At 45.3% G+C, this 26,514-nt stretch overlaps 1 protein-coding gene across 2 annotated transcripts in view; it reads left to right on the top strand.

Annotated features, from left to right (window-relative positions):
* The window catches only part of SPTBN1 (spectrin, beta, non-erythrocytic 1), a 276,936-nt gene extending 251,736 nt beyond the window's left edge, over positions 1 to 25,200 (top strand). The window contains exons 24-36 of one of the 2 annotated variants that reach the window (XM_006873535.1): positions 934 to 1,064; positions 3,125 to 3,329; positions 3,755 to 4,129; positions 9,487 to 9,731; positions 10,817 to 10,955; positions 11,872 to 11,956; positions 13,501 to 13,697; positions 14,738 to 14,847; positions 15,528 to 15,591; positions 20,186 to 20,424; positions 21,499 to 21,672; positions 23,160 to 23,202; positions 23,853 to 25,200. In XM_006873535.1, coding sequence (XP_006873597.1) covers positions 934 to 1,064; positions 3,125 to 3,329; positions 3,755 to 4,129; positions 9,487 to 9,731; positions 10,817 to 10,955; positions 11,872 to 11,956; positions 13,501 to 13,697; positions 14,738 to 14,847; positions 15,528 to 15,591; positions 20,186 to 20,424; positions 21,499 to 21,672; positions 23,160 to 23,202; positions 23,853 to 24,071 — 2,226 coding nt within the window. In that variant the 3' untranslated portion in view covers positions 24,072 to 25,200. Of the gene's footprint in view, positions 1 to 933; positions 1,065 to 3,124; positions 3,330 to 3,754; positions 4,130 to 9,486; positions 9,732 to 10,816; positions 10,956 to 11,871; positions 11,957 to 13,500; positions 13,698 to 14,737; positions 14,848 to 15,527; positions 16,039 to 20,185; positions 20,425 to 21,498; positions 21,673 to 23,159; positions 23,203 to 23,852 lie in introns of those variants that run through there. The other variant, XM_006873536.1, reaches the window with a different exon arrangement.
* Positions 25,201 to 26,514: the final 1,314 nt, after the last annotated feature.

The raw sequence follows: 26,514 nt of genomic DNA, 5'->3' as shown, positions 1-26,514 counted from the left end.
AACCTTTCTCTTTCCATGAGTCTAGAGACCTGAGCTGCTCAGTCCCTCCATGCCATCACCTTTGCCTCCATCTCTGGTGTTGCTGCTTAGGGTCCCGTGTTCAGCTCATGTTCTTTCTTGATGGTCCTAGGGTCCTCTGTTCCTGGATTGCAAGTTCTGCTGCTTTTGCTCTTGTCATCTTATCTAATATTGTTAGTTGCCATCAAGTCCTTTCTGACTCATGGTAACCCCATGTGTCATAGAGTAGAACTGCTCCAGAAGGTTTTCAAAATTGGAACCTTTTGGAAGCAGATTGCCAGAACTTTCTTCTGAGGTACCTCTGTCTGGGTTTGAACTTGAAACGTTTCAGTCAGTAATTGAGTGCTGCCTGTAAAACTACAGGAGCAGAAAGCCTCACATTTCTCCCGAGGAACTACGGGTAGATTAGAACTACTAACCTTGGGATTAGCAGCCCAGCTCATAACCCACACTCAACCAAGGCTCCTTTTGCAGTTAATTAATTGAGTACCTAACTGAGCTTCGCAGGAAACCTCTATCTTTAAAAAGGAAAAATAGGAACTTGCCAGGGTCCCTCTTGCTCTTTCTAGTTATGGGCTTACCTTAATTTTGCAGTGTGACAAGATGCCTCTGAGATTGCTTAAAAGTACTTTAATGTTCCAAAGTGCTGCTGTCCATGTACCTCAGAGACTGAGGCATTTTAACCAGCCCAGGATACACTTGATGTGATGGAGCTTTGCTTTACACCACAGAGAAGCTCATTCTGCATGGTCCACTAGGGTCTAGCCCCTGCTGATGTTCTTGTCACATGTCTGTGTTGACCCTTCCACCAGTCCTGCTTCCCATCCCTTCCTGCCATGCAGTCAACTTGCCCTTCTTCCAGGTGGTTTGGCCCTGAGGTGGACAGCTGTGGTCTGACAGTCCATTTGTTCACAGGATGAGCAGAGCGCTGTCTCCATGTTGAAGAAACACCAGATTCTGGAGCAAGCTGTAGAGGACTATGCGGAAACTGTGCACCAGCTCTCCAAGACCAGCCGGGCCCTGGTGGCCGACAGCCATCCTGAAAGGTGAGTGCTGTTCATAAAGATGAGGCTCACCTCTCTTTCTTCCCAATAAGGCACTCTCCTGCTCCTGAGAAAATGGCACCACTTAACTGGTGGGGTTGGTGTTGAAGTAGTTTACAAATAGGCCCAATAGATCTCTGCTGAATAGGAAGGATGAACTGTATTTTAATTAGGGAATTGCTCTTGTGGGTTAAATCTCCTATTAAAAAGGTGATGAGTGTCGTGAGTCTGAAGTTCGGGTTGGCTTGCACAGGTAACCAGAGCACTGACTTCCTGAGTTAACAGAATAGCTGTCCTGTTTAGAAGAGTAAATTATTTGATGGAACAAGTCTTATGCTTATGAAGAGTGGTAGATGAGTTTGCACGGGCCTGTGAGATAAAAGAGCTCCCAGGAAGTACGAAATGTCTGATTGGATATAATTTCTAGCTCTTACACATCAAGTGATTAGATTTCCTTTGGAGAAGTAGAAAAGCTGTGTGTGTGTGTATGTGTGCTTGTGTGCATGCATGTGTGTTTGTGTGTATTAATTCAAAAGAAATGAACCAATAGGCCACCCCTCACCACAGCACTGTTTATGCTGGGTTTGATCATTCCTTGCAGTGTCCACACAGAACTCAGGCACCACGCTCACAGTTGTAGTTTATTACAGTGCAGGGTCAGAAATGCTCAGGGCACCTTTGTTCCAGTCTGGAGAGCCTTTACTGAACTGTGTCCACAGGCAGGCCTCTCGCTGCCTGGCCAATGTTACAAAGTTCTTTTAGGATTACTGATAAATGCCCACAGGTCACATTTCAGTCTGTAGTCACTCAACTCTAGCTCTGTGGGTCAGCAAACCTAGATGCCCCAATTAAGTGCCTAGAGGCATCCCATTCTGCAAGCAAGCTTCCTGGCTGTCACTCAACTCTACTTTCTTCATGGGCTGGAAAGCGCACCATTCTGTCTAGTGCTCTGGCTCTTGGTTCTGCTGCTGCTGCTCCTTTGCCCCTTCTCCAGTGTCACCAAAGAAGTTCAGTGTGCAGAGATCTTTGGTTCAAAAGGACATGCTCCACTCTGCATCTTCCTCTTTGATAATTACCCCCTTCCTGCTTCTGAGATGGCTCGTTTTACACACATTAGATTTCCAGGTTTTTGTAATCATGTTAACCACTCACAACTGCTGAATCACATAATCCTGTAGCATTTTCTCCCTCCTTATCTTATCCAGACCCATCAGGGCCAAACTGTTGTTTGGTGGGAGTTTGCGTAGACTGTGAGTAGAAGAGACTTAATTCATGCATTGCATTGCAGGTAGCCATGCACAGCAGTCTATATCTGGCTCCTCGCTGAACTTCAGTTCCATCACTGTAAGCTTTCAATGGAACTGCCTGTTTGTGGCTCAGAAAGGATAGAACTGGCGTTGGGGTTAACTAAGAGTTGAGGGAGCTGAGTGTGAACTGTGTTGATCCCTAAGGTGTTCATGGTCAGGGCTCCCAGGGAACTGGCTCCTCCGCTCTCTAGGAAGAAGCACCAACAAGTCCTTAACTCCTTGGTTTCTTGTTACAAAGGGTTGTCTTTCCAAAAGGAGTGAGGGTTGAAGAGAGGGAGAAGTAACCTTAGATGGGAGCCTCAGGAAGCGTGTATAATAGCCCAGAGAAAGCAAAGGATGGCGCATGTCAGACTGGGTTCAGTTGTCCTTTTGGCAGCATGGTATTCCACAATAGAGGGCATCTCCTTGACCAAGAATTTTTCAATGACCTTTACTGTTGAAGGAAATCCTGACTTCCACATTCGTGAATGGTGGGAGTTAGGGTTTCCCTCCCTCCGTCATTACTCTCAGGATAACCTTCAGCCTTAGTTATTTGTGTTTTGTTTCCACATGAACTTTTTGTCCTTGGACAATTGAGGTCAGCTTTCAGAGTTTTGTTTTTCAGGTAAATAGGTATAGCCAGAAGTCTCCTTTTGAGAAATTTCATGTCACATCGTCTCCTAGTTCTCCCTCTCGTTGGTTTTTCCCCTCCTTATGAACACTGGCATTAAAAGTCCCTTTGCCCCCAGCACACACACTCTACTCTTTCTTTTCCAGTGAGCGCATCAGCATGCGGCAGTCCAAAGTGGACAAGCTGTACGCTGGCCTCAAGGACCTGGCTGAGGAAAGGAGAGGCAAGCTGGACGAGAGACACAGACTCTTCCAGCTCAACCGGGAGGTGGATGACCTGGAGCAGTGGATCGCTGAGCGGGAGGTGGTCGCGGGGTCCCATGAGCTGGGTCAGGACTACGAGCACGTCACGGCAAGTAGCTCGGCCAGAGCAGGAGTGCTCGTGCACGGAGTATTAGTGTGCAGGACCGTTTGCACCGCTCACGTCTGAGCACATAAGCCCTGAACTCGATTCAAAAGTCACAGGGTTGAGTTGGAACTCGCAAGGCTTTCTCACCTAGTGGTGCTGACTTGGAGTGGTTAACCTCTGCCACCCTTGGCCCCGGCCCTGGTAGGGAAAGGAGGTGGGGGCAGTGCCTGAATCTACTCCCTAAGCCAGAGGGAAGCCTGACTGCCGGGGATTTCAGAGCTAAGCTCTCACCTTTCCAAGTTGAATCCCATATATTACTCGTCACCTCCTCCCTTCAGGCAGTTTCTTTCCAAGTGATATTCACGTGATCGGGAAATGTACTTTTCACAGTGGCCTCACTGAGTCCTTTGTGCTCACCCCCGTTTCAGATGTTACAAGAACGATTCCGGGAATTTGCTCGAGACACAGGGAACATCGGGCAGGAGCGTGTGGACACGGTCAACCACATGGCAGACGAGCTCATCAACTCTGGGCATTCCGACGCTGCCACCATCGCCGAATGGAAGGACGGCCTCAACGAAGCCTGGGCCGACCTCCTGGAGCTCATCGACACGAGGACACAGATTCTGGCTGCCTCCTACGAACTCCACAAGTTTTACCACGACGCCAAGGAGATCTTCGGGCGCATACAGGACAAACACAAGAAGCTCCCCGAGGAGCTTGGGCGAGATCAGAACACAGTGGAGACGCTCCAGAGAATGCACACCACGTTTGAGCATGACATCCAGGCCCTGGGCACTCAGGTGGGTGGGGAGGTTTCCTTTCTTTATGGGGTTTCCGATAAATATCTCTCCAGACACCTGACCATTCCTTGGCTCCCTAAAAACATGCCTCATAGAACTACTCAACTGAAACACACTGATACACATTACTGTATCATGCTCCATTCGGGGGAATGGATCCATCTATAAAGTTCTAAGTTTGCCACTGCCACATTGGCAGGTGTTAGGTGAGCAGCTTCGTGACTAAGCTAGGCAGGCATATTAGTCAGATTTACACATAGAAACATTTGCAAGTGTTAGCGTTATGTTAGCAAACAGCATGAGTTTGCATTTTGTTAGCATAAAGATATCAGCCCTGAAAATATCAAAGGCTCTCTTCTTGCCTGTGAAGAGCATACTGATTATCTAGTTCAGGGGTCAGCAAATATTTACTGTTAAGGGCCAGATTAAATATTCTTCACTTTGTGGCCATACAGTGTCTAGTGGAACAATTTAGCTCTGTAGCATAAAACAGCCACAGACAACAATAAATGAATGCATGTGGCTGTGTTCCAATAAATTGTAATTTTTATAGGCAGACAGCCCATACTTAGCCCTGGGCTGAAATTTGTTGGCCCCGATGAGGTGGATCAGCCTTATAGGCCCCTAGTGTGTTGGGAGGCACGTCTTCTCTGGAGGCCCACAGGATGTAGAAGAGGACCACCATATGTTGGTAGGTCAGAAGGTGTACTGCCCAGCTCTGAAAAGCTGTCAGTCTTTAAAAGCTCATCAGCTTCTTGTCCGGTGTCTTTCATTCCACATGAGGTCTTGTGTGAGGATGAATTGACCCCTGTTGCTTTCTGTGGTTGCAAGTTGAATTTACCTCTCTGAGCTCAGTTCTTTAGGTGATCAGATAATCCTTTAATACTGCCTCTGCCTAAGCCCCAGTACTTGCAAAACTTAGGCAAGGTACGAGTTCTATGAAAATAATAGTAAGAGTTCTTTAATTACCTAAGAAAAGCTTGGGGCGAGTTGGAGTACCTTGAAATGAGTTAGAAAACAACTCCATCAGCAGGTCTTTCCTTTGCACCTGTAAAATTATGTACTCCTGGAACTGGCAGAGATGCAGAAATGATAGAGTCGCTTCCTGATTATGCCATAAAGTCCCTTTCTCTCTGTAAGGCTCAGAGAGGTGAAGGAACTACACGAGGGTCCAGTAGCATCCAGGACAGGAACCCCCTCCTTTAGGTTTCTAACTCTTGACAAGGAGCTATATAACAGGATGTGTGTCCCCTTCTACAACTCTTGACCCAGTCTGAGCTTATTATAATGGGATTGGACCAGAAGGCTTGCTGGTGCTCACTTGTTCCTTGGCCATTTAACTGTTTTCCAGATGATCTGCCACCATTCTCCTGCAGTGAGATGTGATGTGGGGAAACTCATGGGTGGGTCTCAAGGACTGGTCAGAGCAGTTGTTAATTCTTGTGGGACTTCACTTTTGCTGCCCTTCTCTTTTTGTTGTAAGATCAAATTAAAAATAACCAGAGGTACAGGAAAGGGTGTTTGTTTGTTTAATTGCTTGGAAAGATTTGGTTAGTGGGTACAGGAAATTAGCTTTTCAGATAATTTCCCGAGAACTTGTTTATTGGAATTTGAATTGTAACTGAACTGAGCCATGAGTCAAGTTCGTTTCCAAAAGTCCTTAAGGATGTGGAAATCACATCACCAGAGAAACTAAATTCCATTGATTCTTTGGCATCTTTTGCAGAAACATCCTTTCCATACCTCTTGTTGTTGTTGATAAGTGCCATGGAGTCTATTCTGACTCGTAATAACTTTCTGTATAGGGTTTCCAAAGAACAGCTGGTGGGTTGGAACTGCTGACTTTGCAGTTAGCAGTTCAGTGTTTGTCCTCCAGTGCCACGTCAGGACTCTTCACCTACTACCGCTTAAAGTCCTAGTGTATGTCAACAGTCAGATAATCCTCTGCCTAAACCCCAGTGTCCCCACTCGCAGTTACCCTGCTTAACATTTCCACACATGCTTCTCCACAGGCAGTATGAAGACTCCCATTGCCTACAACTGTTGTCTGCAGACTGTTATCCTGTTGTTAGGTGCTGTCATGTTAGTTCAGACTCATTCACGACCCTTTGTACAACAAACAAAACACCACCTGGGCCCGCATCCTCCTCACAGTTGTTGTTAGGATTGAGCACATTCATTGTTGCATTGTCGCTCTTGTCAGTCCAGCTTCACTGACCCTCTACCTAGCATGTGTCCTCCAGGGACTGGTCCCTCCTGATTCTTCATTACTTCTAGGGGACATTTTGGCCCTGCTTTTTCCAAGACAGTTTTGTTTCTTCTTTTGGCATTCTATACTATATTCAATATTCTTGCCAACACAGTCATTCAAGATGCATCAATAATGCTTTGGTATTTCTTATTCCTTGTCCAGCTTTTGCATGCATAGAAGGTAACTGAAAAGACAACGGCTTGAGTCAGGCACACTTTAGTCCTTTTGTTGTTGTTGTTGTTCATCTCAGTGCAACAACAATTATCCTGCTTCCTTCTTGTGGTTCCTGTTTCCATTCCACCCATCTTCCCATCCCTTCTTTGTCCTGAGGTAAATGTTGATTGACCATTCCATGCTGAGCCAATCTTACTAATGCTGTTATCCCGCCTATATACCTACATAGTGCTTGGCTGAAAATTGGGCTACAAGGGTGAGTTCTTTTCCAAAACTGAAAGGTGTGGTTGAGGTTCAGTCTCAGGTTCCTCCAGTCTCTTTCTTACCAGTAAACCTGGTCTCTTATTTATTATTAATAATTTTGAGTTTTTCCCCCCATTCTGTCTGAGACCCGGGACCTTCTAATGTGATCCCTTTCAGAGCAATTGATAGTGGTAGACTGGCACCATCTGGTTCCACACCTTAGTACTCAACGTGACATCTTTCCTTTAATACCTTAAACCGGTCTTTTGCAGCAGATTTGCCCAGTGCTAGCCATCATTTGATTTCGCCACTGTGACTTCCTTGAGCATTGATTGTGGATCCAAGTAAAATGAAATCCTTGACAACTTCAATCTTTTTTCCACTTATCATCATGTTACTGGTACAGTTGTGAGAATTTCTATATTCTTTATGCTGAGTTATAATCCATATTTAAATCTATAGCCTTTGGTTTCAAGTCTTCTTATCAAGCAGGGTCACATCATCTCGTATCTCAGGTTATTGATAAGTCTTCCTCCAGTCCTGATGCCACGTTCTTCTTCATGTAGTCCAGCTTCACAAATTATTTGCTCAGCATGTAGCTTGAGTAAGTGTGGTGGAAGAAATCACCCCTGGCACACACCTTTCCTGATTTTAAACCATTCAGTATCCCCTTATTCACTTGTTCTTTATATGGGTTACTCATGAACACGATGAACAGTTCTTTGGATTGTTATCCATAGTTTATGACCCACATAGTAGAATGCCTTTGCATAGTCAGTAAAACACTGGTTAACATTTTTCAGATAAGGTCTGTGTGACATCAGCAGTGATAGCCCTTGTTCCATGCTCTCTTCTGAATTTCTGTTGATGTATTGCTGAAACCATTTTGAATTATCTTCAGCAGAGCTGTACTTGTATGCCGTATTAATGATATTGTTTGGTAATTTCCGCATTCTGTTGGGTCACCTTTCTTTGGAATGGTCGTGTATATGAATATCTTTTGATTAGCAAAGTGGCTGTGTTCCAAATTTCTTAGCCTAAACTAGTGAACGCTTTCAGCATTAACATGTGTTTGTTGAGACATCTCAGTTGGCATTCTATCAATCTTTGTTTCACTTTCCTGGATCTTGTTTTTTGCCAGTGTCTTCAGTGTAGCTTGGACTCCTTCCTACAGTATTATCTGTTCTTGATCATACGCTAACTACTGACATTAGTTGACCATTTACCAATTCTTTTTGGTATAGTGACTCTATATTCCTTCAATATGGTAGCTCTAGGCTTTAATTTTTTTCTTCATTTCTTTTTCAACTTGTGAAATGATGAAAATGTTCTTCCCTTTTTGCTTTCTAACTCTAGGTCTTTACACATTTCTTTAAAGACCTGGCCTTGTTTGATGATACTCCATCATCTCTTCCCATAGGTGTACTCACTCTCTTTGATTTCTGTGTGTTCCGTTGGAAAAGGTCCATGTGTATAATCATCATCTATGTTGTTGAAAAAAGGTATTTACAATAAAACAAGTCATTGGCTTTGCAAAATGCTGTCCTGAGATCCTTTTATCCTATCCAGGGTCATTCCTATCACCAACGCCTTAGTTTCTAACTACCAATCTTTTTTAACCCCCTAGGTTTCACATTCCTAAGCCCCAGTAATTATGAGTGCATCTTGAACCAGGTTCAGGCTGTGGTGATAGTTGTGTGCCTTGGAGTCGGTTCTGACTCATAGTGACACTGAGTTAGGGTTTCCAAGGCTGTAAATCTTACAGAAGCAAAAATCTTCAGTTTCTTCATCTTCAGCATTAATTAGTTGGTGCATAAATTTAAATAATAGTCATATTAACTGGTTGTTCTTTTAGGTGTTATGGGTATTATACTATCATCGATGGCATTGTGCATCATGATCGATCTTGGCATGTTCTTTTGGACAGTGCAGTGTCATTCCTATTCATTTTGTCATTCCAAGCAGAGTAGAACATAGGACTGACCTGATTCAAAATAGCCAACAGCAGCAGTCCATTTCCGATCTCTAATGGGTAGGATCTAGGATCTACAGTCTAATGCCCAGGATCTTTATGTACTCCGTTTGATTTTTAATAGCTTCCATTTCCTTAGATTGATACTTCTTGCATTCCACAGTTAAATTATTAATGGATGTTTGTAGCTGTCTTCTCACGTTGAGTTCTACATCAGTAGAAGAAGATACCACCGTTTTACTTCTTCCACACCACTAAGGTCAGCTCTGAGGAGGCGCTCTTCCCAGTCAGTTTTGAGTGCCTTCCAACCTGAGGGCTTTCTTTTCTGACAGGATTATCACACACTTCTTTGCCCAGTTTCTTAGTCTGAGTGTGGAAATGACACTGTACTTGTCCACCCTGTGTGATTCTGCTGGTATTAAATACTGGAAGTATAATTGAACAGCAATCGCAGCTCGCTACTCACAGGTGATACTGTTCATTTTAAGAGCCAGCATGTTATTTAAAGGGTATCTCAAGTTGCTAATCCTTTATTACCTACCAGTCCAGCATCTCCAATAAAATTGTAAGCGTCCTGGGGGTGCTAGGACCACTTTGGTTTGGTGCTTCCATTCATGTTCAGGCAGGACAGTGTGTTGTGCTGTGTGTAGGAATGATGGGTGGTGGGGAGAAGGCTGAGGTGGTCTCACCTGTGTTGTGTCCCCTGTGGTTTCGCAGGTGAGGCAGCTGCAGGAGGACGCAGCCCGTCTGCAGGCGGCCTATGCCGGCGACAAGGCTGATGACATCCAGAAGCGTGAGAACGAGGTGCTGGAGGCCTGGAAGGCTCTGCTGGATGCCTGTGAGGGCCGCAGGGTGCGACTGGTTGATACCGGGGACAAGTTCCGCTTCTTCAGCATGGTGCGCGACCTCATGCTCTGGATGGAGGATGTAATCCGCCAGATCGAAGCCCAGGAGAAGCCACGGTAACGCTTCTGGCCTCCAGGTCAGGAGGAAATATGCCAACCTGACCCTGGTTAATGCATACACGGATCTTCCAGAGGGAACCATGAGCCTTGAAAGCAGTTTGTGAAAGTGCATTTTGAGGCCAAAGCGGGGTTGGGGGTGTCTGGGAAGAACCGTCTCATCCATAACGAGAGACCGGATGTCATCAAGGCCTGTTGGCCCTCCCTCTTCCGACCCTCATGTTCCCTGCTCACCCAGGCCCACCTGCCCACCTTGTGAACCTCATGCTTCAAATAGCCGTGACTTAACTAACCTCATCATTGAAACAAGTGGTTCTGCTCAGTTCTTTGTCTGCCACTCATCGCATACGTTACTCAAGATGTCACTTACCCTCAACATCTGCCTTAGTGGGAGCTTGGGCTTATTATGCATTATTTGTTCAGAATCTTCCTTTTGGCTTTGTTTCCATGCAAAGCGGTAAAGACAGATTGATAGATGAACAAGCAGACACATAATGTAAGTTCAGGTCACTTCTGCCAGTTCATCCCCTCTTCCCCCATAACTGAGACAGACTATGCTTCAAGAGAAAGGGGGGAAGGATTGTTTTGTTTTTGTTTTTGTTTTTTTGGTCCAGTCTATTGGTTAGATCCATGAGGAGCTCTTAACAGCTCTGCCTGTAGCTGATTCCTGCTCTGTCTTTATGCCCAAATGAGACTCCTCAGCTGCCCTTTGGAACACACGTCCCAAGCCTTTGGCAGCTATTCATTGGGGCACGACTGGGCATCTGTTCTTTCTTTTTGTGCCTTTGACCAGCAGTCAAAGTCATGGTTTGAATGACAGCCTGGGGTTTTCCCAACCACCCACCTAGCAGTCATTTTAAATGGTTCAAGCACCTCAACAAATAAAAGTAATAGTGGCTTGTTCTGAACTTGAGGTTGTGTAGCTGGACCTTGTGCTTCAGCCCCAGTGCCCCAGCCTGTGAGTCAGACCTGGAGGCTAATTATACTGTGGGACGTATTGCTTTCACATTAATTACACGGTTTAAAACCTACACAAGGATTTGAAGTGTGCTCTCCTAAAAGGGGTGTTATTTGTCTAATTTTAGGGACGTGTCATCTGTTGAACTATTAATGAATAATCACCAAGGTATCAAAGCTGAAATCGATGCTCGTAACGACAGTTTTACAACCTGCATTGAGCTTGGGAAGTCTCTGTTGGCAAGAAAACACTACGCTTCAGAGGAGGTAGGATCCTGCTTTGCTTGGGGGCGTTAAGGGATGAATGCAGAACACAACGACTTTGTGTTGTTGGATATGTGTGTAGGCACACACAGAAGAAGATATTTATATCCATACACACACACACTGATAAAGTCATATCAGGCCCTCTTCTGCTGCTTTCCTGTCATCTTTGTGCTGTTAAGTGCTGTCGAGTTCTGACTCACAGTGACCCTGGATTTCCGAGGCCTTAAAGCCTCTTCTTTCTCCCTCAGAATGACTGACAGGATCGAACCATGGGCTGTGTGGTTCGCAGTCCAGTGCTTTGTCCTGTAAAGCCACCACGCTCCCTTCCTGCGTGTCTAGGACAATCTGGACATGAGGCCCAGAGCTGAACATTGATGGCTCAGAAGACAGTTATGATGGCCTCTTTTAAATAACTGCTTGCTGCACGCATATGCTGTAGACTAGTTGTCTCTTGGGTGTGTGGTTGCTGATTCCTGTTTGTATGGTATGATGACAATGAAGAGAAAAATGGTCAGTTCAGTGTGTAGCCCTCTCCAAGGGAATGTGTGTGTGTGTGTCCTCGCAGAGAGTTCGGGGCTCGGCCTCCTGGTGTCCCCAGCTTTCTGAATGTCTTCCATGTAGGAAGTCCCAGATACTGATGTTGGTTTCCTGTGTCACTGCAGCTTTGCATGGACCACCCACCCCCCACCCCCGCTCTTGGATCCTGCTTGAAGGACCCTATTTGACCATTCCACGTTTATCTCCCCTCCTCTCCCAGTGCACATACAGACTGGACAACTTTTGGACATTCCCTGGCTTACTGATAGTCTCTATAGAAAAGTGTATTTATCTTAAATAAAGTGACTGGTTAAGGGGAAGACAAGGAGGACATGGTATAGTGTATTTAAGATGCCCCGGGATTCTCCTTTTCTCACAGATCAAGGAAAAGTTACTGCAGTTGACAGAGAAGAGAAAAGAAATGATTGACAAGTGGGAAGACCGATGGGAATGGTTAAGACTGAGTAAGGAGCTGCTTCATTTACCTTTCTCCTCTTTATTTATGTCCAGTGCACACGTTTGGCTTACTTTCCTGTTTTAGTTAATGCGGTGTTACTACTTTATGAATTCGTAGTTCTAAGTGCGTCCTTTGTGAGTGTTCTGTTTCAGTGTTTCATACTAACACTATTTGTAAGCATGGTCACTGGTTTTCACCCCGTGATTAATTCCAGTGGGGTGTGATTTCGGTGAGCTCTAGAATAAGAGTCCTTGGTACAAGTTGATGGTGTAATAAAATAGAAGCTAACATCGATTTAAGAGTTTGAAAGGAGCTAGGCATTACTCTTAAGTGTTTATATAAATACATTTCTGTATTTAATCTCTACAGTGGCCCTATGAAGCAGGCTCTGATTTTAATCCTTACTGTACCGTGAAATATTTGAGACAATACAGAGCTTATAATATTGAGAATATTAGTGCTATTGTTAAGTGCCATTGAGTCAGTTCTGACTCACATTGATCCTGTACAGGTTTTCCAAGGAGTGGCTGGTGGGTTTAGCCGTCCAGTGCTTATTCTGCAGTGCCACACTGGGACTCCCAATATTGGGAATAGCAGTTCCTAATTAGTATGAACACTATAAGTAGCCAAATTCAGTCATCAAGTAGCATACTTTGCCAGGCTGGATTTGGGATTTGGGGCTTTGTTCCTCCTCTTACCCGAGTGACCCCAAGCACTGCTACCTGAAACAGAATTATCAGCCTTGGCAGTAACGCAGCACCAACTTCTAACCAGCCTCATCACTGCATTCAAAGTGATACTCTGTGTTTTGTCACGTGTGGAGAAACAGAATGAAATCAAGCAAAAGAGCTTGTGTGTCCCCCTTCCTCCCAACTTCCAAAGTAAAACTTAGAACAGCCACCCAAAAAGGGTAACTTATGGATGCCTCCTCCATTCATGTCTTTGGCTGTATGTCAGTTATGAACGCCTACAGGGTGTGCCTTCTAGACCTGTGCTGTCCAACATGGCCCACCATCCACAGGTGGCTCCTGAGAGCCTGAGGTGTAGCTGGTCCAAATTGAGAGGTAATGTCCATGCAAGGTGTCGGACTTCCAAGAGCACAAAGGAAACAGAGTGTTGTATCACAGTAATTATTCTTTTATTACTAATTGTACTTACTGTGTGTTATCCAGTCGGCTCTGACTTCTATAGAACAGAGTAGAAGTGCCTGTCCCATAGGGCTTCCAAGGCCAGTACTTTTATCCTGGGGGACGGTCAGTGGTAGGTTTGAGCTCTTAACTTTGCCATGGTGCCACCAGGGCTCCTTTTATGCTGATAATACAATTTTTATATGTTGGGCTTAATAAAAATGCACTATTAAAATTAATTTCACCTGTGTGTTTTTAATATGTGGCTAGTCACACACGGGGGGGCCCACATTATATTTATGTTGGACAGCACAGATCCAGACCATAAGCTGGTTATTCCAGTAGCTGCCACCTGATGGCAGCAGTACAAGGAAACACTCTCCAGCACTCTCTCTCTCTCTCTCTCTCTCGCATCCCTGTGCAGTTTTGGAGGTTCATCAGTTCTCAAGGGACGCCAGTGTGGCTGAGGCCTGGCTGCTTGGACAGGAACCATACCTATCCAGTCGAGAGATAGGCCAGAGTGTGGACGAGGTGGAGAAGCTCATCAAGCGCCACGAGGCATTTGAAAAGTCTGCAGCAACCTGGGACGAGAGATTCTCCGCCTTGGAAAGGCTGACAACGGTAAGTGGCCAGCATGCTGATGTACCTTGCCTGTTGGTTCTCACGGACAGTCTTGTCTTCCTGTTTGCCTCTTAGACCAGGGAATCCACATTGTGGAAAGGAGTGACCTTTGAGGTTGGTGGCTGTCTTGGTACAGGCACTGACAGAGAGCGTCCAGGGAATGAATGGTACCTCCTCAGTTGCCATGTAGGTACTTATGCCCAGTCACCTGAGTTTCTGGTGCTTATCATAGCATCGTGCCTGGGGATTTATTGGTAGGGTTTGTTTTGCTCTTTCAGTCTGCCTTACTTTTTCTCCTATATCTCCTAGAAGCTTTGGTTTCAAGGGGTACAGAATCCCCAGGGGTTTGTTTGTTTTTCTACCCAGAATTTCCAGCAAATAGTAGCTCAGTTGTAGACCATTGAAAAGTTCTACCCATTCCGGTACACACTTCTGTCAGCAAACAGCCCTTAGAATAGGGCTTGCCCAATGGTGTTTTCTCTTCCAAGACTTTGCATTGCACTCCCAATTGAAAGCACATTATTTGCCATGTACAAAAATGACTATCCCCGCCCCCCCCTCCCCAGTTTCAGTAATTTAGGGGATTTAAAACAAATCTTTGTACTTGTATGTAAAAAGTGGGGGAGTAATATGTTATTTGTGTTTTGGTTGAACACAGATTCCTATTACAGCACAAGAAGCTTCCTTGAGAATTTTTGCCACTCCGTCCTCGTGGTATTTGTATTAGCTATGGAGCGAGGAGCCCACACGACTAATTCAGAAGTTAAACGTGAGGCCATAGGAAGCACACAAGCAACTCACAGGAATTTTGCCAGGCCTATATTCTTACTCATATCTCTGATTCCTGTAGTTTCAGGTTGCACTGCAGTTCCCATGACCCTGATGCCATTGTGCTGAGGATGTTAGAAGTTCTGTCTCTCCAGTGTGACCTAGTATAGGACACTTGGGCAGGAGGACTTCCTGGGTCTCTTGTAATGACCCTTTCCATTTAAGAGGCACACCCTGGGGCTCTGCTGAACATCACCCTGTTTCCCCCTCAGTTGGAGTTACTGGAAGTGCGCAGACAGCAAGAGGAAGAGGAGAGGAAAAGGCGGCCACCTTCCCCTGAGCCGAGCACGAAGGTTTCCGAGGAGGCTGAGTCCCAGCAGTGGTGAGTCTTTGCACGGGCTCACGGAGCTACAGATGTAGCCCCACCCCCTGTCATGAGAGGCTGAGGCCGGCTATGCCAGGTCTCACCACATGCCCTTCCTGTGGATTATTTCTGTCTATATCTACAGTCTGTATAGTCACCCCTGAATAACTCCCGGGGATACTGACTGGCCCAGAGACAGCATCGCTGTGTAAGTCATAGGACTGGAATGTAGCCAGCACTCTCCACCCACGCCGGCACACACACGCACACTCATGCACTCACACGTAGAATTTACAATTACAGAGCATTTCCAGTCGGTGGGTTTGTAGTGACGTTTTAGGGGATACTTCTTTTTTTAAGATCGGAGGGACTGCACAATGGTGGGCAGAAATTAGTCTCCTTTTTTGAGAGGTAGATTATCTTGCTATGTAAGCATTGACCATAAATACCTGCCTTTATGGAATTGGTGGACACACCTGGGAGACAGACATAGGAGTGTAGTTTTGTTTCTGTCTTAGAATCTGTTTTAAACACTTTTAAGTTTCCATATTTTTGTCTTGTTTTGTTTTCTATTTTTAAAAAGAAATTATGTGAAAGGAGGGTGGCATGGATTTTTTCCGGGGGAAAATTTGTCATAAAGCTGACTACTGTTCTTCTTCCCCTCCCTTCTTCCTTTTCTTTATCTCCCCCACAAACAGGGATACTTCAAAAGGAGAACAAGTTTCCCAGAATGGTTTGCCAGCTGAACAGGGATCTCCTCGGGTTAGTTACCGCTCTCAAACCTACCAAAACTACAAAAACTTTAATAGCAGGAGGACAGCCAGTGACCAACCCTGGTCTGGACAGTGAGATCCATTTGTCAAGAACTACTCTTTCCAAGTCCTGTCAGTTTAATCTTTTGGCTCCCACTTCACCCACAGTGTTAATTTTTTACTTAATTCATAGTCTTCCTTGGTTTCATGTTTGTTTGCGTTTAATCCATGTTTATTTGAGTCTTTTAACTGGCACATGTTCAGTTTGCCTTAAAGCAACATAATTATTTTTTTTTGTTTTATTTATTGTGAGCTTTTTACTTTATCAAGATTTTACAGCGAAAACCTTACATGAGTAATTGACATTAAATGAGATCACAGCATAATGAAGATGAGAGCTAGAATCCGACAGGTATGACCCATCCAGTTTTACTAACAGGGTGCAGGACTGTGCTATCGGGCCCACTTTACAGATGTTATTAACCTGGTTGAAGGTAACAGCTATACCATGATAGTAGTTTAGTCATGACTGGTGGACCAAGAGGGAGACTTTGGTATGAGAATTAAAACCAAAAGTCATCTGTGCAACATTCCATGAAAGATGCATTCATTTATTGAAGATGACAAAGAAAGGGGGACGTTGGATCTAATTGGGCAGCTCAGAATCTCAGACGTTTTGAGACCATTGGGTCATTTGCACCTTTTTACAAACGAGTTCCTTCCTTGTTTTCCTGCCAAGTCGTCCTGAACTGAGAACTGCAGACCTTAAACCAGCAGCATCAGGTAGTGCTTCAGCAGCTTCAGGCATGAAGTGCTTGCTGACTACACCTGTCACCGTGGTCTGCACTGGGGCTCCCTGTGGACCCAGCAAGTGACAGTAGTTCTCAGTGTCTGTTTGGGAAGCCTGCCTCCCAGACTTACAGGCCTCTCCAGGGTCAATTGATGACGTCAGGGTGTCAAACTGTTTGTAATTTTTCAAAACAAATAGAGCAAAAGCCATTTCTGGTTCATCCTGCTTACTTGAATGATACACTTGGTGGACCCTCCCTAGGAGCTCACATGCCTCCTGGCTTCTGAAGTAACACTAGTATTTCCATAAACACACTCCACTGTCTGCCCCAGACAGAACTCCTGGACTTTTTCCCCTCCTCGTTTTCTGATGGCTTTTTGTTGTGTTCTCGAATAAGGAGCCTTTGGGGATGGCGTGTACCATACCACCAGCAGGCATTGAAAATACTTAACAGAAATCCTGTTCCTTAGCCGTAAACAGTGATGAGAGAGGCCATATCCTGGTACTGATAAAAGCTAAACAAACGAAACCCAATCCGTGTGACATCCCTGCCTTGTGAGACATCCACGCGCTCATTTGCCATACTTAGATGTGTTACTAGGATCAGAAACTTGTTTTGATACGTGTTCTCCATGAGTTAAGTCTAATTTGTCTTTTCATTTCGTGATGCATGTTTTGTTTTTTTTTTTCTTTCTTTTGTCAGGATAACATCATATAGCATCTTGTTTGTTTTTCCATATCTCTATGTACATATCTGTCTACTTGTGACTGTAGATGGGTATATAGATAGATGCCAAGAAGCTTCTCATGTTCCGAGGGTAGTGTGCACCATTATTGGGTCTCTGCCTTAAAACACATCAAAATCTATTTTAAAGAAAATTGTTGATCCATCTTTGGTCAGTAAGGAGCCCCCCTCATGTGTTTTTTGGCTCCATATCATGTGTGTCATTGATGTATATGTATATATGTGATGTTTCCATATATATATGTTTAAATTTTGTATGATCAGCATTAATACCCAATTTTATGCTTTTTATACTTAGAAGATCAAACAACAAAATCAAAAAACAACATATGTACACATGGAAGGGGTGTTGTAATGCTTTCAGCATTTGCTCTCCTGCCTGTTTTTAATCTAGATTTTTAAAACTTCCAATTGCCAGAATAAATTTTCAATCCCAATCGAATTGTATTGGAGAAAGAAAAGCCTTTTCAATCTTTTGAACTATGGTGCAGAGACTCAAGTTAATGAACTTGAAAATAGCATTGCTTCACGCACTCGGAAGACGATTAGGGTGTTTCTTGTGCTACTAGGTGTCACGTTGCATTTGTGTTCACATCCTGATGTCAGTCTCTCAGGTGTACCCAGCCACTAAAGCACGCTGGACTAATTGCTAAAGAGAAGCAACTTGTGGGCGGGGGCGGGGTGCTGTAATGCCCATGTATTCACTGTTTGATCATAGCACCACGATTTGCTTTTGATGTTTGTCGCTACTGGTGTGTTGTCCGTTGGCATGCTTCAAGCACATGTCCATTAAAATTCATTTTGTTCCTTTTATTTTCCTTGTTTTCTTGGTTAGTGGTTCATTTGCATACACATTAATTCTCTCTGCATACTGGTTTGGGGTTTTTCTCTTTTCCTTCTAACACTAAAGAAAAAAATTTTTGCTGCAGAAATTCCCTCTGAAGAGGCTTCCCCGGCCTTTCTCCTCGCCCTGACTCCTGCCCACGTGTGACACGTTGTAGCCTCACTCTAGTGAGACATCTCCCTATCCATATCCAGGTCATTGCTGTCACTAGCAGTTTTCAAGGCAAACCTGCAGCACTAAATTTTTTTTTTCCATCTGGTGTCTAGACATACTAACCCTGTGTCTCTCTGGACTCACACCTGGCACAGGTCTTCCAGAACACAATCCCTCCTCTTTACCAAAAGTTTCCTGATACCACACACTAGAGCACATTTGTCAACTTCACAGCCCACTCACTTTAAGTCAGGGCTTTGTGTTCCAGTTATTTCCCTGCCTCTGTCCCCCTTGAAAAAGAAAAAGAAAAAGAGGGAGATATTTGGTTGCCTGTGAGCCCTGGTGTGGCGCTGTAGGATCAGCACAAGGTTGGCGGTTCAAACCCACCAGCCACTCCTCAGAAACCCTATGCAGTGTCACTGTGACTCGATGGCACTTAACAACAACAACATTGCCCATAAGCACATGTCTATAGTCTGTCACTTACAAGGCCAAGATAATCACCATGCTCACCCCCTCCCCAATGTCACTCTGCCCTAATCATCTGACTTCCACCTTGCTCTCTCGTTAAAGGGTGCCAATCAAAAATACTCTTAAATTACATAGTCACTAGATGCTCATTTTGATCGTTTGCACAGTTGTAGTGTACCCCACAATTCTTCCTCCCTTCCCGAGTGTTTTACCCCTACCGTTTTTCCCAAACAATCAGTTGCATTGGAAATCAAGTGTCGGGCCCAGCCACGTAGGTAAGGCCTAAGCAGGAATGATAAATCTGAGCATCTAAGCAGTGAAGGCCAGTCCCCCACCCCTACCCCACCCCCATTCAACCCTGTTGAGGCTGTTGCTGCTAATTTGGTGTCATTTGGGTTCTGGGCAGCAGTGGCGGACAAGGTATCTAATGAGCGTGCCATTGACCCCTTCATATGTCTGTCTGTGTACAAGGGGTGCAGGTTGTATGTAACCCACTAAAGCGTTCAGCCACCCCCAGCTTTAGTAACGTGCTAATCCCAGTCCCCGGCACTGACGTCAGCCAGGGGCCGCTACAGTTAATGGTACACAGTTGATGGCACACAGGCTGGAAGTGATAATCAGTGGAGAGCCTACCACATTTTCAAAGCCGAAAAGCCGTGAGGGTTACCATTTAAATGAGCTTGGGAAGGAGCAGCTCCTGAAGACGTCTCCAGCCAGAAGGGTCAGAGCCATTGGAAGCCTGGCTGTTTCTGGGCTTCCTCGCCTCAGTGCAGCAAGGCATCGCGACCAACCAAGCACGTGATGGGGAAGGCCCTGGTTCTGTCTTTGTTTGGGGGTAAATAGCCGCGTGGTGTTGAGTGACTGATTGGCTTTTCCAGCTCCTTTAACACAAACTACAACCCACTCACGATACAACTTGGGCAGATGTGGTTGTCAAAATTGATGTTTGACTTGCCTCGTTTCCTTCCGAGCTCTGAAGTCTCAAAGTCTAACTGGGGTGGTAGATGTGAAGTGCATGATTGTCGTCCTAATTTTCTGCATGTGTTTGTGATGATGTGTTGCGGGAGGGAGGGAATCAGAGAGCATTTTCAGAAACCCAAAGGTCTTTTCTTGTCTTTTTTGGGGGAACGCTGTGTAGCTCTGACAGCGTTGTCTGTTGGTCTGTTTGTGAATGCCCTTTCGCTTCAACTTCCAGCCCCTCTGGTGGCATCCTTGGTTGTAAGGTGGCTGCTGTATAACGTCCACTCTCTCTCATATTTAATACGTGCGATTGTTACTGTTGTCCATTGTTTCAAAGTAACCGTTAGCAGAAATGACCTGAGTGATGTTGGAGAACATGGATTGATCAGAGGGGTAGAGTGCAGTAAAACTCACACTGGCATTTCGCTTTTCTCATTTCCCCATAAACGGGCGGGTATTAATCCATCCCCACCTTCTAATGTCCCTGGTGCCCAGCTGGCTTTGTGGGGTGCGCAATGGTTTTACTGTACTGCCTCGATCTGTGCCAGGCATTTATACACAGCCACGTGTGCAAGTCAGAGTGGATGTGGTCACTGGCGTGGCTCGCGGGGTTCACTGAATGGCCTGTCCGCTGTCCCTAGATGGCAGAAATGGCGGACACCAGCGAAATGGTCAATGGAGCCACAGAACAGAGGACGAGCTCGAAGGAATCCAGCCCCATCCCTTCCCCCACTTCTAACCGCAAAGCCAAGACTGCCCTCCCTGCCCAGAGCGCGGCCACCCTGCCAGCCAGAACCCAGGAGACGCCGCTGGCCCAGATGGAGGGCTTCCTGAACCGAAAGCATGAGTGGGAGGCCCACAACAAGAAAGCCTCAAGCAGGTAACAGCAGCAGACTCGGGGGCCAGTGAGCAAGGAAGTCAGAAGAGAAGGGATAAAGCGGGGCACGTGCTGTGCGTTCCTGAGCTTCCTTTCCTTTGTTAGCATCTCTACTCTTCTGAGAGGGAGTGAAGTGCTTTCTGTTCACTGAGAGAAAAAAAAAGCTAAGTGGATGGAGACGGGGGCTTGGGTAGCCTGAAGAGGCTTTAATAGTTCATCTTGAGAAGGAGTTGTGCTACACTGAAGCTAAGTGAAGTAGCTTTGTGGTGGGACTCCTTATAAAATTTACTAACAATGTCCAAAGTTTCCCTTGCCTTCCTCTGTAGGTCAGTCTTTATATTCATTATCTCCCAACAACTGTATCTCTGTGTTCCCCATTTTACAGATGAGGAAACTGAGGTGCTCTCAGGGGTTAAGAAGGCCCACTGTCTATAGAAAGCTAATGAAGTGGCAGCACCGAAGTGAAAACCCGTATCTACCTCCAAAGGCCATGTGCTTAGCAGTACGCGCCCCTCCCTGCAAGCACCAGGTGCACTTGTGCAGATTGTACGCTGCATGAGGAATCGTGTCCCGCTCTACTGAAATCAGTCTGTTGTGGCAGTTTGTCATATCTAGGGGCAAAGTTCGCATTTTTCTAACTCATCCAAAGCTGCCTCCCTCTCAAGTTGCCAAAACAGAGGGACGCTGAGACTGGCCGAACTGCTTGTAGAGAGGCGAGTTTCAATAAGGAGCCTGTCCTGTCCCCTGTTAATACAAAGAGTGCTGAGCACTGATGAAAACATTCCCATAAGAGCCAAGAGTTCCTTTGATTTACTAGAGGAGGAGTGGCCCCTAAGTTCGGACAGAGCCCTTCTTAACAGCAGCAACGTCTGCCCTGCCCCAGGCATCACCAAAGGAATTGTGTTCTGATGTTTAGTTTTAGCAGAATGCAGCAAGGGCTTTTACCTCAGGGTTTTCTTGCTTTGGTACTTAAGGCTTCACCATGTAGTGTGAGGATGGTTTCATGGCTCCATCAGATCCTCATTTCTGTGAAGGCATGTGGTGTAGAGCCTTAACGCCCCTTTCTCCGCTGCTCAGGTCCTGGCACAACGTTTACTGCGTCATCAACAACCAAGAGATGGGTTTCTACAAAGATGCAAAGACTGCTGCTTCTGGAATCCCCTACCACAGCGAGGTCCCTGTGAGTTTGAAAGAAGCCATCTGTGAAGTGGCCGTTGACTACAAAAAGAAGAAACACGTCTTCAAGCTCAGGTGAGGTTGCTGTGCTCAGTGGATGCCAGACACAAGCTGTGTGTGTGTGTGTGTGTGTGTGTGTGTGTGTCTTCCTTCCTTTTCATTCTCAGCACTGGTTTTATTAGACACTACAATTTTAAGATGGGAAAACTGGTCTGGCACACATCTCTGCAGGGTTTGTGCAGGACTTCCATGTGGGTAACAGTTTAGTAAAGCCTTGAAGGAAAAGGAGCTTTTGTTTTCATAACTTGGGATGTACTGTTCCTTAAGAGGAGTGGTGGTGGTGATGTGCCTTGGAGTCGATTCCAACTCATAGCGACCCTGTAACAGGGTTTCCGAGGCTGTAAATCTTTACGGGAGCAGAACGCCTCATCTTTCTCCCACAGAACAGCTGATAGTTCCTTGCAGTTCGCAGCCTGATTCGTAACCACTACGCTACCAGAGCTCCTTTAAGAGGAGTAGTGGTGTGCTGTTCCTACTTCCTAGTCTGAGGGAAACTGAGGAAAGCAGTTTCCCCACCTTTCAGCTCCTCCAGACCCAGAAGATGTTGTCCTTTGCACAAGTATCATCTGTAGATGTGGCCCGCGGGTCATGGACCATTGGGCAGAGACAAACAGGATGTATTTGTTGGGGCTGAGGACACCCTGATTCTCCCAGCAGACCTTCCCATTGCCTCAGAACCATCATCACTTCCTAGTGTCCCTGCTCCACAAAATACATACCCCTCCCCTCAGAGAGGGTCAAAGCTCACCAATTTTACCAGGAAATGGGCAACAAAGTAATTTTGTGTTTTGAGAATATAAAAAGTTAACATTTTAGGGGTCAGTATGTTATTACTTAGCCTAAGTGAATTTGCTCTGTTGCTTTGGTAGTATGTCTGGGTGTGCTTCGTGCCAGTTGGACTGGGCCAAGTACTGTAAATGAGTTTCAGATGGTGTGATTTCTGAGTCTCTGCCAAGGATCAGGGTAGGCCGGCTCCACAGGACTTGGAAACCTCCACAGTTTAAAAGGCTCGGCTCAGACTACACGACTGCTTGCTGCCTCCCTCTCTGTGCCCTCCTTCATGCAGCTTCAGAGTCAGGGCTTCGATACGGGCAGGTAGTCCTTCCCTTATCTGCACAGCAATAGCCACTCTCGTGCCAGCAGTGGGGTGGGTGAGTGGGTGACCTTTAGAGCCCAGTGCCATCTCTCGCTGTCACAGTGGTGGTCTTGTAAGGGAAGTTTTTTCTCTTCTGAGACAATATGCAGAAAACGTGTATAGGGTTTCCAAAACCCTTAAGGAGCGGTGCTACTCTGATGCACGGGATCGCTGTGAGTTACAATAGGCTGGACACCCAGCAGCAACAACAGTGTAATTTAGAAAGTGCTTCTCCTCTGTCTCTGGAATCCGGTGTGGAGCAGAGATGAGGCCTTGGCCACACGGAGACGCGGTGTTTGTTCAGGACTTTGTTGAAACCTCATCTTTTTTTTTTTATAATTGTGATTTTCTCTTTTCAACATTACAGACTAAATGATGGAAATGAGTACCTCTTCCAAGCCAAAGACGATGTAAGTGTCCAAGATGCATTTCCCTCAAGTACAAATGGGGTAGCAGTTCTTTGTGGGCACATGGGCAGTATTGACATGGTTTTCATTCAAGAAACGATGGTTGGTGGCCTCTACATCTGGTCTCCACAGTCACCAACATTGGAAGGTGCTCAGTTTACTTGTGTCCCTGGGAGGCAGTTAAGGCCACCTCGCCATCTTCTAGCTGTGGGGGGAGATCTACCCCTCACGGGCATGAGACACAACGAGATAGTCCAAGAGCAGTCAGGAGGCTCCCGCTGGGCCACACTGCCTTTAACTGCCTGCGTCATGGTGGCTCAGAAGCGTTAAAGGGAGGGAAGGCTGGTTGAGGAGAAAACGTGTGTGAGGTGATGCCTGGCACTGAGCTCAAGCTCTACTTCTTCCAAGTTTGTAGAGCCGTAGACTAAAGGGATGACCTTCAAGCGCTCTAAACTGAACCTGGGCGAAGGTTGAACCATGGTTGTACCATCGAGTAAAGCTGAGGTTCGTTCTAGATCAGTGCCCCAGACACTGTGTGTACTCCTCCATTAATGTCCCACTGCTGGAGGCATGGGTGGTCGTCTGAGGGGAGTCTTAGCTCTTCACACCCGTCCCTCCTGGTTGAGCCTCACCTACGCCTCTCATTGGTCCAGGAGGAAATGAACACGTGGATCCAGGCCATCTCCTCCGCCATCTCCTCTGATAAACATGAGGTGTCTGCCAGCACCCAGAGCACGCCAGCATCCAGCCGGGCCCAAACCTTACCAACCAGCGTCGTCACCATCACCAGCGAGTCCAGTCCCGGCAAACGGGAGAAGGACAAAGAGAAAGACAAAGAGAAGCGGTTCAGCCTTTTTGGCAAAAAGAAGTGAACTTCTTTTCCTTCCACCTCCTGCCCTTCTATCTTTTCAGTGAAATTCCAGCATGCAAGCTCAGAACCAACACATTACTCTCTGTGCCTAATGTTCCTCAGTGTGGTTGATTTTCTTTTTTTTTTTTTTTTTTGGTTAATTTATAGAGCGTTTCTGGGGGTGGGGGGAACACACTTAAACACTTTATCTCCAAGTTACAAAAGTCTGAGGTGCAGAGGGAAGATAAGATTTTTTTTTTTTTAATGAAATTATATAGATTAGATCTCAATATTTAAACTGTTCCTCAATTTTGTGAGGCTGTGTTGGAAATAACCCGCCTCTAGTGCTGTTGGTTTGCAAGGCAGCGGTGCTTAAACAATATCTCCTGTGCTCACCAGAGACAAAATGTACCAGTTTCCTGACACCATTCTCTTCCATTTACTTCCAGTGGTTATCTTGAGTCCTGACTATCAGGAGTGCCCACAGTGGGTCTAACCATAATTAAACAGATTGTGTATTACGATCTTGCTACAGCGAGCTCCATGTTAACTCTACAGACCAAACCATTTGTATCTGGCATTGCTTACTAACACACGACATGCGGCTCTTCTGCATCAACTGCGACAGTTAAGAATGTCGGTATACAAGAAGAAATAGAAAGCTGATACGGTTTTAAATAATCTGTAATTTCAACCTTTTCTTTCTTTCTTACTTTTTTTTTTTTTTTTTTTTGCTGAAATACATTATATTGTATGTTTGAGATAATTCTAGTACAAAGTATAATAAAACTAGATGTATAATAAACCCTTTAAATCCTTGGTAAGTGTACAAGTGGAACTGAAGCATTTACTGGACAAAGTAATGTTACGCTAATGGTTACTTGCTCGTGCGTTGCCACACTGTGTTATAATTTGCTTCATTACCTTGCTATTTGATACATAGTGTGCATTTCTCTTGTCACTGTAACTATTGTAATGACAGATTTTCATCTTACTGCACAATCAAAATGGTATTGATAGGAATGAACTCCAGAGGCTGGGCCTGAACAGGGAGGTGCGCTCAGGCCTGGTGCTCATTCGTATGACCTGTACCTCTCAACTTTTGCCCTATCTGTTAAATATATGCTATGTCATTAAATGCTTTTAAATCTAACATGGTGGGTAACTTGTTTTCCCTCTCATGTATGCATTCCAACGTGTAGATGAAGTTGCAAAGCAAAAGGAATAGCAAATGGGAAACATGATCCAGTCAGCCTGGATGCCTGTGCTGTGTGTCTGTGTGTTTGTGTGTGTGTGGTGCAACTAGCTTTGATAACTACAACAAATCGAATAGTTAATGTAGAGTGTTTTGCAGTCACAGGTCCAAATTTTATCTTTTATTTATGAAAAGTGTATCAGAGAGCTTGTAAACCTGAGATCTGAAGAAGGATGTTTTCTGTGAAGGGCCAGAGATGAGACTTTGCCCGGCTTGCCATCTTTACAGCAGCTGCTGTCTGCAGTGGCAGCTCAAAAACAGCCATTGATGATGCTTGCATAAATGGACACAAATTTGAATTTCATTACATTTGCCCCGTGACACAAGGTATTCTCCTTTTGACACACACACACACACACAATATTTAAAAATGTAAGAAACCATCCTTAGCATGTAGACCACACAAAAACAGGCCACTCATGGACATTAGTTTGTTGACCCCTGCGTAGGGTCCTGGCTTAATTTGTATGATGAGACTTGCCTGGTTCTATCTGAGCATATTGACTACATGTTGCCGGCATAGTTTTCTTACATGAAGCAGCAGTGGATTTTCAGTTAAATTATTCCATGAGATTATTTATGCCTAATGAAATGTCGGCCCTGAGCGCCACAGCTGAACGCTTACCTGTAAGTGAACCGAGATCTCACACCATCTTTTTCTCCTCCTTGTGTGCACCCAAGACCTTTACCTTGCCATAACTTATCTTTGCTCTTGCTTACTCAGGATAGAAATCAAGTCATTTAGTTCTCAACAGATTAATCCCTAACCCAAATGTTAAGGAAAAGCGATTTGGAAATTATTCGACTCAATAGTGACCCTGGATAGGGTTTCCAAGGAGCAGCTTTCTCCTGACGTTTTACCAAAGTCTTTCTCTAATACAAGGGCTACAGAAAATTAGTTTGGAGAAGGACCTACTGTTAAAATTAGGGATCAGGATGTGTGAGAAATGATGCTTCTCTTCCCTGTCATTCATGCAAGCTGAGGAAGCTCTATGAATGCTGATAGTTATGTGAACTAGGCTGATGATGGGAAGTTAGTGATAGTGGATGAACTTACTGGGTAGAATTCATGTTTTAGGCCTCATTTGGACACTTCACTGCAGTCAGTCTGGAGGGCAGGTTTTCTAGGGATGACCAGGCTTCTCCAGACACACGGGCTGGTTGCCTAGGTGGTCTTGGTATCCATCCACGTACCTTTCAGCCTCATGGG

This window comes from Chrysochloris asiatica, unplaced genomic scaffold (genome assembly GCF_000296735.1).
Source record: "Chrysochloris asiatica unplaced genomic scaffold, ChrAsi1.0 scaffold00245, whole genome shotgun sequence".
Taxonomy (NCBI): Eukaryota; Metazoa; Chordata; class Mammalia; order Afrosoricida; family Chrysochloridae; genus Chrysochloris; species Chrysochloris asiatica.
The sequence above is the reverse complement of the archived record's forward strand: the minus strand, read 5'-3'. Positions and strand labels throughout refer to the sequence as shown.